Consider the following 12,480-nt stretch of genomic DNA (forward strand, 5'->3'; position numbering starts at 1 on the left):
GATTTCTTTGCTACCAAGTTACCGAATGAGAGTGAGTCAAATATTTCCAGCGACGATTCTTTGTTTGATTGGTGCAGTAAATTTAACTTTTCTAATATTACTGAATCTGAAATAACACAATCCATATTTTCAATAAAATCAAATGCAACAGGGGAAGATAAAATAAGTCTAAGATTTATTAAACTTATATTATCATATGTGATTGCGCCATTGACGCATATTTTAAATTTTGCTTTAACATCTCTAAGTTTTCCTGATGCTTGGAAGGGGGCTAATATTATACCTATTCCAAAAAAGAGTAATGCTTCCCAACCATGTGGTTTTCGGCCAATAAGTATTCTTCCCTGTTTATCAAAAGTTTTGGAAAAGCTCTTATCGAACCAGATTAGGAAATATCTGTCTGAAGAAAATCTACTTTCGGAAAATCAATCAGGTTATCGCATTGGACATAGTTGCTCAACCACTATGCTAAAGTTTTTAGAAGACATACGACCAAACTTTGACAATGGCGAACTCACAATTCTTACGTTGTTGGACTTCTCTAAGGCATTCGACACGATCTGCCACAGAATTCTCCTGCATAAGCTAAAAAAATATTTTGGATTCAGTAGCGATGCTGTGAAGCTACTTGAGAGCTATTTTACAAACAGGTACCAACGGATAATATGTGGGGATAGTGGATTCAGGTTATTACCAGTAAAATCTGGGGTACCACAGGGTTCTATTCTTGGTCCAATTTTATTTAGTTTGTACATTAATGACATGGAAAAATGCTGTCGTAAAGTATCCATTCATCTCTACGCGGATGATGCTCAGATATAGCTTTCTGCCCCTCTTGGCTTAATGGAGGATTTAGTTTGCCGATTAGATGAAGATTTAGAAGCTATATTTCAATGGTCTAAAAAGAACAAGCTACACCCTAATGCATCCAAAACACAGGCGATCGCTATTTCACATTATTCCTACAATCTGAATTGCATTTCTCCGATAGTTAAAAATGGAAGTGTTGTGAAATATGAGAAGAATGTCAAAACTCTTGGATTTATCTTAAATAAGCATCTTACTTGTGTTGATCATGTGAATTCCTCAATTAGTAGGTTATATTATATGTTAAGGCATTTATGGAAAACGGCTTATTTTATTCGAGAAGATATAAAACTTAAACTTGTCAAAAGTCTATTAATACCAATAATATCCTACCATGAATTGATATATGGTTGCCTGGATAAAGCTTCCATGAACAAATATCAACTACTGATTAATAATTGTGCCAGATATATCTATCTTAAACGGAAATATGATCATATTTCGAACTTCTCAAAAACTATTCTTGAATGCAGTTTATCAGCATTCTTTGACCGTCGTTTACTAATATTTATACATAAGATTATCTTTTCTCGTACGCCGGAATGCCTTTTTGTAAAACTTACTTTCGCACAATCATCCCGTACTTGCAATCTAATTGTACCGCATTTTAAGTATTCAGTAACATCGAGAATGTTTTTCGTTAGGGCTGTGCAGTTGTGGAATGCTTTGCCTAATAAAGTAAAGTTAGAATCAAATCCTAAGCGCTTCAAATTAGCTGTACATCGCACCCTTTGTTCTTGAACATTCTTATGTGTTTTACCTTTTCTTTTTCTTTTTTACTTACCTCCATGGAACATATGCTGTATGGTTTGAATGTTACTTCTATTTTTGTTTCTAGCTTTTAAACTTACTTTGTATTAGTAATAAGAATAATAACAAATATGGCACTGTAAAAGACTATGTCTTATATGTGTATTTTAAATAAATAAATAAAATGAGTGCTTTAGTACAGAGTAATATATTATCCAGAGACGGACTGGGACTGGGATTAGGACTAGGACTGGGACTGAGACTGGGACTGGGACTGGAATAAAATACATACCACCTTCTGGGACAGGCAATAAGGGATGCAGAAGAATGAGAAGAAATTGAGAGAAGAGAAAAGAGAGAAGGAGAAGGAGATTGAGAAAGAGATAGAATGAGACGAAGATGGAGATATATGAAGCGAAAAAGACGGAGGGAGGAGTGAATAAAAGGATTAGGAAAAAGTGAAGAGGGGGTAGGGCAGAGTCAGACGGAAAAGCTTATTAAAATGTATGCAGATTGGCCAAATTTAGGGCAGGGTCTTCTAATTCATGTATATAATAGAATCCTTTGTTTTTCATATTGCAGATTAATTTCAATTCGCTGACTTCGACTACAGCTAATCGATTTTGAGAATCGTTAGCTGTTGATACAAATTCAAGATGGCAGCTAATAACAATATGAATATGCATCACAGCATGCCTGCACAGCATATGGCCACGCTATCAACAGCCATTATGCCGCAATCGGTCATAGCATCAACGGGCAGTGTTAACCCAATGATTGGAATGTCAGCAATGCCTCAACCTTCCAGTAGCGCACAAAGCGCTTGGGATCAACTAACTGCTTCTTCATCTAATTCCTCAAATACTAATGTTTTAAGTAGCACACCAACAACCACAAACATCACAATAGGTGGCGTTGGTGTTGGTAGTAGTAATGGTGGTGGTGGAGGTGCTGGAAATATTGTAATGGGTAATACAACAACCAGTACGTTACAAACATTATCGACCCCACCCAATCATAGTATGGGTGCAGCAAGTGTTGTTGGTGCTGGTGCTAGTACTGGTGGAGTTCCTGGCATAGGAATGGGTGATCCAAATGGTCTTGGTATGGTCTCAATGGGTGTTAATCTCTCAGGTGGCAATTCACCAGCGGCTACTTGTGCATCACCATCAACACCAACAAAATCTGGTGCGCCACCCTTAGATGGTATGATGGCACATACACCAACACAAGGCCCACCTGCAATGCATAGTGGCGGTTATGGTGAAGAATTGACAGCAGAACTTGTAAATCAGGGATGGCGTAAATTTTGGTCGAAACGTGAAAATCGTCCATATTATTGGAATAAAATTACGGGTGAATCATTGTGGGAGATGCCAGGTGTGCGGCCATTTGACCCTTTAACAGATCCTTTGGGTATGTATAAAAACTATATTGAAGAATTCGTATATGTTTATAAGTTAAATATATTGCTTCTACTTTAACACTTTAAGGCATTTGTCACGGTGGCCCGGGTCAGCCACCCATGAATCCCGTTGGTATGCCGCATCATATGCAACATCCACATTTAAAGCGTCGTCCCTCAGATGATATGCATCTTCATCCACAACAACAGCATCCGCCAATGAAAAAATTTGTTTTAGCTGGCCCATGGGACCTCGAAATATGCACCAATGCGGTAATTGTAGAGAGGCCGCCAACATTATTGCCACAACCGCATCCGGAAATAGAGGCTTTGCGTGCCGCCTACACAATGAAATTGGTAAAAACGTACGAAGATCTTTGTGTGCGACGTGAAAATATTAAAGCACCAAAGGACTCCTTCAATCGTTGGTTAATGGAGCGTAAAGTAATTGACAATGGTTGCGATCCATTGCTGCCAAGCCATTGTAAACCCGAAATATCGACATCAATGTACAGAGAAATTATGGCCGATATACCAATCAAGATTGTTAAACCGAAATTTACAGGTAATTTGCGCATTGTACTAATGCAACTTTTTTAACAACCCTGGCATTTATCATATAAAGTCAATTCGAGAAATAATTGAGGAATTGTTTTTGTAGTGTCGTAAATATTTCTTAAGGAGTTGAATGATATTAAGAGCAAACAGAATTTAAGGTTTCAGGGCAATCTTTTCATAACTATTTTAAGCGACGAACCAATAAAACACGATATTATGATCTTTACTCTCTCACGTTTATTCACCAACTGCCTTATATTTAAAATGGCTTCACCTAGTGTTGCCACAATGCCTTGAAATGTGTAATACTATGGATGCCAATCGTTTATTATTATAAAAGTATTCATAATGCTGCCACAGTTCAACCATCCTGACCTGTAATCGTCCCGATTACGCCTTCATTAGAGAGATTATGGTTCAACCAAGGCTTCATGTTCGCTACTTCCCATATTCCTTCATAAGGGATTTGACTAAGTTGAAAACCCTCGACCTCTTTAATTAAATACCTATAATTTGGGAGGACTTTGTAAGCTCTGTAAGGACCTTTGAACTTAGGTGCAATCTTTTCACACACACCTGGAGTACTTATATAATTTTTAACCATAACGTAATCGCCTTCTTTATACGTTCTTTGAATTCGATTTTTATCTTTTAATAATTTATTATAATTTTGAGACTTTAATATATTTGCTACTGCTTTTTCTGTTATTTCTGTCACATTGCGATCATTTTCGTGCAACATGTTTTCTTCCAATTTTTCTTTTAGGAAATCTATTACATGACCTCTTTGTGGAACTCCGAAAAGTATTTCACTTGGAGTTATACCTGTACTACGATGCATCGTATTATTTAATGCCAACTCTATTTCCGGCAAGACCCTATCTAAACTAAAATTAGAACCACCACTAGTTAACTTTGCTATCATTGGTGCAAGACTACGGTTTACGCGCTCTACTTGGCCATTGACTTGTAGTGAGCCCGTTGCAATTTTAATGTGTTTTATGTTGTTATTTTCCAAAAACTTTCAAAATCTTTAGATGTAAATACACTGCCTCTATCAGATATCAATACTTTCGGGCGGCTATAGCTACCAAAATAAGATTTTAAACAGCTGAGGACCTCCCTCGCGCCTGCTGAACACACCGCATATAATTTAACAAATTTACTAAACCCATCTATAACCAAAAATACATACTTCTTTTTTGAGTGTTTAAGTGACACTGGACCAAAGTGGTCTATATGCAAAGTTTCGAATGGTACGTTTGCCTTTGGTATAATATGTAAGATCCCCTCATGTTTCCCGCTTTTTGGTGATAATGGCAATACACTTCAAACAGTTTGAAATATATTGTTTAATTTTTTCCTTCAAGTTAGGAAACCAATATGCTTTTATTATGGAATTGAAAACTTTATCACACCCCATATGACCCATTTCATCATGATACATTTACATTAAATTTCCTTCCATTTCCAATGGCACATAAAATAATATCTTTTGTGCGCATTTCCTGTATATTAAGCCACTGCGTATTTCAAAAACATTGCTCTCCTAATTTTCTAACTCCCCGCGAATTTAAGTAATTCGCTTGTCTCTATTTTGGCAAATTGACAGATTTTGTTCAAATGTGTTTTCTTCAAGTACTAAGATATTTGAAATGCGGCTCAGGGCATCTACATGCAACATTTTACTTCCATTACGATGTTCAAGTGTGTATTCAAAATTTTGTAATTCAAGTGCCCATCTAGCTATTCTAGGATTAACTTCTTTCTTATTCAAGGTTAGCATAAGATAACTACAGTCAGTGACTATTTTAAATTTTAATCCTTGTAAATATTCACGAAATCTCCGAAGAGCATAAATAATAGCTAAAGCTTCCAACTCAAAGATGTTATACTTGGATTCAGATTCACTCGTACCTTTGGAAAAAAAAAAACTGGATGAAATTTTCCGTCACGTTTCTTTTCATCTCTTGTGTCGTAGATTGCTAAGATGGGTGCCTTAATTAATTTGTTTTTCAGACTTTCAAAACAATCTAATTCTTCTCTACCAAATGTAAATTTAACATTTTTTTTAATGAGTTTGTACAAGGGCTGAGCTTCCCGTGAAAAATCTTTAATGAATCTTCTAAAATAAGAACACAAACCCAAAAAACTGTGCACAGCCTTTGCATTGTTAGGGATTGGAAAATTAACTATAGCTTCTATATTCTTTTCATCTGGTCGTATACCCTTACTCGATATATTATACCCTAAATAACGTATATCTGAATCCATGAAATGGCATTTGTCCAATCTCAATTCCAATTTATTTTGCACTAATCTATCAAACACTTCATGCAAAATGTCTAGATGTTCATCAACGGTACTTGTGGCTATCATGATATCTAAATAAATTGAAATTTTCTCTGCTCGAATAAGATCATCGAAAACATGGTTGACAAAACGTCGGAATGTTGAAGGCGCATTTTTCAGGCCAAAAGGCATTTTTACTTGACCGATTCTTCTGCCATGTGTACGTGATAAAATGCACGCTTTAAATCTAGTAACGAAAATATACTCTTATTTGATAGCCGATCAAGCAAATCATCAATTAAAGGCAATGGAAAGTTATCTTTTAAAGTAACCTTATTTAAATTACGGAAATCAACACATAATCTGATATCACCCGTCTTCTTTCTTACCAACACAATGGGAGAATAATACTCTGAATTACTGGGTCGAATTATTTGGTTCTGTAATAAGTCATCTAAAATAACTCTAACCTGCTCTTTTTCGCTATAAGATAATCTTCTTGGTGGACAATGGAAAGGTCTTTCACCACTCAGTAATAATTTCATCTCACATCTAATCTTTGGCGTATCGGGGCATTTACAGTTTACATAACAATCTTGAAATATCTTATTAAATCTTTCTTTTGCGCAAATATTTATATCAACATTTTTTAAACAGAAATCAAACTTCTTAGCTTCAATTTCCATTACCGCATTACACTCTCTAAAAACCTGTGTAGTATCGGATTCAATTTTCATTAACCTATGACACTCTTTATCGTATGTATCACTTTCAATTTCGCATTTTGGAATTTTATTTTTACATTCTAATTTTAAATTAGATTCAGCTAAAAAGTCCCTACCTAAAATTATAGGATAACTCATTGTTTCATTTGTTACAACAAAAAAATTTAATTCAATTTTTTCATTTTCAAAAAACACAAAACTGTTTACATTTACAATAATAGATAAAGGGCTCTTATTTATGCCACTGTATTTCAAAAACACGTTATTATTTTTATTTAATAATACATCTGGTACGAACTTCTGGCGAATAATGCTAATTGGGCTTCCTGTATCGATTAGTGAGTCTAAAGAAGTTTTATAATAAAGTTTAGAATTTACAAATTTATAATGAATAGATCTTACAAAATCATCATCTTCCATCGAATTAGTGACATAGTGAACTGGTGCGATCTTTCTCTGTTGACAATTTGATGCATAATGGCCAAATACTCCACATACATGGCAAGCACCCCACTCACGTTTGGATTTGCGACATTCATTTGCTAAATGTCCAACTGAGTTGCAGTTGTAGCACCTTTTAGCTGTGACTACTTGTTGCTCGCCATTTGGTTGCTCATGTTGGATATTTGGTGTAATTTTTCTTAATGGGAACTTTGGTAATTGAATTGTTCTAAATGCGTCTAACAATTCATATTTGTTGCGAAACATTTGCATTTTGGCTTATGAACGCAATGCTTCATTTGGTATTCCTTCTACTAAATACTCAACCAACTCATCTTCTTCAATTATAATTCTGTTTGCTAAAATCAATTTCGCATGAAAATATTCTTCGAACGATTCAGAAATCAACCACCGTCTGGCTTCAAGTTTTCTCTTCGAATAAAGAGCTCATTTCCAATAAGAATTTATCGAAAGGCATTGTGGTTAAATCAGCACGAGAGTGTAACCACTTCAACGCGTTACCTTTTAGTCGATTTGCAATTAGTGCTCTCATGTTGTTGTCATCCAAATTATAAACACTCTGAATATTTTGCAATTGAGTTTGCCACATTTTAAAGCAATCTCCGTTACCAGAAAATTCGGAAATAAGTTCTTTAACGTCAGATAATTTTTGCTTGTTGGAAATACTCTTTCGTTCACAACCATTGTTCAACAGTTCTTTTTCTTTCTTTTGTATTTCGTTTTCTCTCTTTTGTATTTCACACTCGCGTTTTTGTAACTCCAACTCATATTTTAATAGAAGCCATTCATTTGAATCACATTCCTTTTTATCACTCTTTTTCTCTTCAGCTGCAACACTCGTTTGTTCAATTGCTTCTTCGTTACTTTGAGTTTTTTTTGCTTGTTTCGTTAACGATTTCCACACAGCTCGTTTCTTCGTTGATTTCGTTGGCTTGTGCGTTGTTGCTGCTGTCTCCGCTGTTGTCTCGCGTAGCGTCGACTGCAAAATCTTCGAAATTTTCATGAATTTCGTCAGGAACGTTTTGCAAACGGATAATTAATTCTGTTTTATTGCCTGATGTCTTTATTCCGAGTGCACGCAACCATGATTTGAGTTGCTCAACAGTATACGCATTTAGATTTTCACTAGGCATTTTGGGTAAGAAAAGCACTTCTGATACTTAAGCTGGAGTCATTGGTGCCGTATGTCGTATCGCTGTATCCGTATCCCTAACGTAATCAGCTGTTTATCGTTACGACGATAAACCAAAACCCAATTGGTTGGCTACGATACGGTTACGACTTTAGCGGCACCAATAATCGATTGCATTGATTCTCATAAGATTGGTCGAATCAGCTGTTATAAGGTTACCGATACGGTTACCGATAAAGCACCAATGTCTCCAGCTTTAAAGCGACGAACCAATAAAACACGATATTATGATTTTTACTCTCTCACGTTTATTCACCAACTGCCTTATATTTAAAATGGCTTCACCTAGTGTTGCCACAATACCTTGAAATGTGTAATACTATGGATGCCAATCGTTTATTGTTATAAAAGTATTCATAATGCTGCCACACTATCTATGCTACCAAAAAAATGATTAGCACACAAATTTCACCAAAGCTCGAAATGTCTTATGCAAGCCCTGCTAGACAGCTATCAGCCATTTGAGGTATCAATTGACAGATATGACTGATGGAAATTTACATCATAGCGTAAAGCAAAGTTTCTATCAGGGTGTTAGCAGCGACATACCAAACCTGATTAAACATTTTCAGCCCAATTCTAAACAAAAATTCCGTGCGAGTTTTTTCCCTTCTCCCATTCCTCGTATTCTAAATAAAAATTCCTTGTGAGTTTTTTACTTCTCCCTTTCCTCCTATTCTGAACAATGTTCGAAAAAGCGGAAACTGGTTATGGGAGAAAAGTAGGTATTATAAATGTGAGTGAGAGGGAGATTTCTCTGCCATTTCATAAGAGTTTTTTCACCTGTTAAATTAAAGGGAATGCATCCAAATAGTTAAAGGAAATTGGTTCTTTTAAAAAAGAAATGTGTACATTCTACCACAATATTCTTTATTTTAAGTCGAAAAGTATATCATAAGAGCTCTTGGTATATTAGATGCAGCTATCCAGAAATTACGCAAGGATTTTTTAAGAAGGCTTAAATAGATTTTGGAATATGACGAAAGGCGAATTCAACTCGACTTGGCCGCCAGAAAATTTCTTTGCTGAATGGAATCAGGCAACTCCGGCGGATTTGTGTTATCCCGCCGTATTCTCCTTCTTATGCTCCTCTGTTGATGTTGCTATGGCACCAATTCATTACTCATTTCAGTGAATACCACATGAAATGCAATACTGTGCATTGTTTATATTTTATTTCTTAATTTCAAACAAATTCGCAACAATAATTAAATTTTTCTATTTTTTAAACAAAATAAGAAATGAGCAACGCAATTTCAAGTGACAAAACAGCTGACTTCGAAAATTCCAAATTCCTATTCCCCAATTATTGTTCTCCGTAGGAGAAAAGAATTGGAGGAATTTTACCGCGGGAATAAAAAAAAAATCGAGAACAAATTCTGAGGGAATATTCCCAACAAACACTGAAAACAAAAATCTCAAACGTTTGAGAAAAACATTGATTCTCAGTTTGATATTCAACATTATTTATCATTTGAAACAAAATAATTTCTCAAACGTCGATCTTCAACTTGAGAATAATTAGAGACATACTTGAAAATATTTTTCTCTCAAATGTTTGAGAAAACATTGTAGTATGCAATAAATATATCACTATTTATTTTTATATAAAATATCTTTTTATACTCAGCTGAGCAGAGCTCACAGAGTATATTAACTTTGTTCGCATAACGGTAATCCGTAACGGCACAAACTAATCGAGATAGATATAGACTTCTATATATCAAAATGATCTGGGTGAAAAAAGAAATTCATTTAGCCATGTCCGTCCGTAAACACGATAACTTGAGTAAATTTTGAGGTATCTTGATGAATTTTTTTTTTTTTTTATTTGATGAAATTTGGTATGTAGGTTCCTGGGAGCTCATCTCAGATCGCTATTTAAAATGAGCGAAATCCGAAAAAGCGCGATAATTCATTACCAAAGACGGATAAAGCGATGAAACTTGGTAGGTGCGTTGACCTTATGACGCAAAATAGAAAATTAGTAAATTTTTGGACAATGGGCGTGGCACCGCCCCTTTTAAAAGGAGGTAATTTAAAAGTTTTGCAAGCTGTAATTTCGCAGTCGTTGAAGATATCATGATGAAATTTGGCAGGCACGTTATTCCTATTACTATATGTATGCTAAATAAAAATTAGCAAAATCGGACGACGAACACGCCCACTTAAAATTTTTATTTTTTTAAGTCAAATTTTAACAAAAAACTTTAAATCTTTACAGTATATAAGTAAATTATGCCATCATTCAACTCCAGTAATGATATGGTGCAACAAAATACAAAAATAAAAGAAAATTTCAAAATGGGCGTGGCTCCGCCCTGTTTCATTTAATACGTCTAGAATACTTTTAAGGCCATGAGTCGAACAAACATTTACCAATCCTTGTAAAATTTGGTAGGTGCATAGATTCCGTGACGATAACTGTTTTCTGGGAAAATGGGCGAAATCGGTTGAAGCCGCGCCCAGTTTTTATACACAGTCGACCGTCTGTCCTTCCGCTCGGCCGCTAACACGATAACTTGAGCAAAAATCAATATATCTTAACTAACCTTAGTTCACGTACTTATTTGAACTCACTTTATCTTGGTATAAAATATGGCCGAAATCCGACTATGACCACGCCCACTTTTGCGATATCAAAAATTACGAAAAATTAAAAAAATGCCATAATTCTGTACCAAATATGAAAAAAGAGATTAAACATGGTAATTGTACTGGTTTATTGACGCAAAATATAACTTTAGAAAAAACTTTGTGAAATGCGTATGACAACCTGCAGGGCGAAATCAAAAGCCATTGGAATCTTGGCAGGAATACTGTTCGTGGTGTGACATATATAAATAAATTAACGGTACCCGAAAGAAGATGTTCTGGGTCACCCTGGTCCACATTTTGGTCGATATCTCGAAAACGCCTTCACATATACAACTAAGGGCTACTCCCTTTTAAACCCCTCATTAATACCGTTAATTTGATACCCATATCGTACAAACACATTCTAGAGTCACCCCTGGTCCACCCTTATTGCGATATCTCGAAAAGGCGTCCACCTATAGAACTAAGGCCCACTACGTTTTAAATAATCATTAACACCTTTCCTTTGATACCCATATCGTACAACACACATTCTAGAGTCACCCCTGGTCCACCTTTATGGCGATATCCTGAAATGGCGTCCACCTATAGAACTATGGCCCACTCCCTTTTAAAATACTTTTTAATACCTTCCATTTGAAACCCATGTCATACAAACACATTCCAGGGTTACCCTACGTTCATTTTGCTAAATGGTGATTTTCCCTTATTTTGTCTCCAAAGCTCTCAGCTGAGAATGTAATGTTCTGTTACACCCGAACTAAGCCTTCCTTACTTGTTAATATTAACGCCTAAATATATGCTAACAATTCGTTTTAAAAATTTATATCTGAATGAACATTTTTGAAACAATCATTTCTTTCAAAATTGAAATATAAAAAATTAACAAGAACAAAAATTCAATTTATTTAAAGTAGGTACATTTAAAGTTGAATATAAATATAACCCTGCAATACTCCCCCTTCCGGAGATTTAACGTTAAATAAATTAAAAGTAACTTTCTTTTTTGTTTTTGTTTTAGGTATCTGTATTTTATCAATCATTGCTGGTTTTAAACGATCAATAGGAATAGATTTAATTTGATTATTTATCTCAATTTTAAAGTTTTTAATATCTTTTTCAATAACTCTATAAGGACCTTCGTACGGATGCTTCAAGGAATGTTTATTTATTACACGTACAAAAACAAAATGACAATCTTTTAAACTTTTTGGAATTTTGATGATGTTCCAAATTTGATTTAAAACTTTTAAAATGTTCACGCAAACTACTTAAAACATCCGCTGAAGTTACATTCTCTGTAGTTGAAACAAATAATTCACTAGGTAATCTTAAATTTTGGCCATAAACCATTTCAGCTAGTGTTGCCGAAATATCTTCCTTAAAAATCGATCGCAAACCCATAAGCACCATTGGTAACTCTTCATACCAATCCCTGGACCCATTCCTAGCCATTATTGAAGATTTAAGCTGTCTATGGAAACATTTTATCATTCCATTAGCTTGGGGATGATAGGAAGTAGTCGTTATTTGATGACTTCCAAGAAGTTTCGTTAATTCTAAAAACAAGTTTGAAGTAAACTGAGATCCCTGATCCGTTGTTATTTCCAATTAAACCACAAAACGTTAAA

At 35.0% G+C, this 12,480-nt stretch overlaps 1 protein-coding gene and 1 pseudogene across 2 annotated transcripts in view; one reads left to right on the top strand and one right to left on the bottom strand.

Annotated features, from left to right (window-relative positions):
• Positions 1–12,480, top strand: part of Pcif1 (Phosphorylated CTD-interacting factor 1) — a 91,041-nt gene that overhangs the window by 61,096 nt on the left and 17,465 nt on the right. For both annotated transcript variants that reach the window (XM_067788743.1, XM_067788742.1), the window contains 2 exons: positions 2,200–3,033; positions 3,111–3,587. In XM_067788743.1, the coding sequence (XP_067644844.1) occupies positions 2,274–3,033; positions 3,111–3,587 (1,237 nt within the window). In that variant the 5' untranslated portion in view covers positions 2,200–2,273. The remainder of the gene's footprint in view (positions 1–2,199; positions 3,034–3,110; positions 3,588–12,480) is intronic.
• On the bottom strand, positions 6,067–8,192 carry LOC137252701 (uncharacterized; annotated as a pseudogene).

The sequence above is a fragment of the Eurosta solidaginis genome, chromosome 5 (assembly GCF_040869045.1).
Source record: "Eurosta solidaginis isolate ZX-2024a chromosome 5, ASM4086904v1, whole genome shotgun sequence".
NCBI lineage: Eukaryota > Metazoa > Arthropoda > Insecta > Diptera > Tephritidae > Eurosta > Eurosta solidaginis.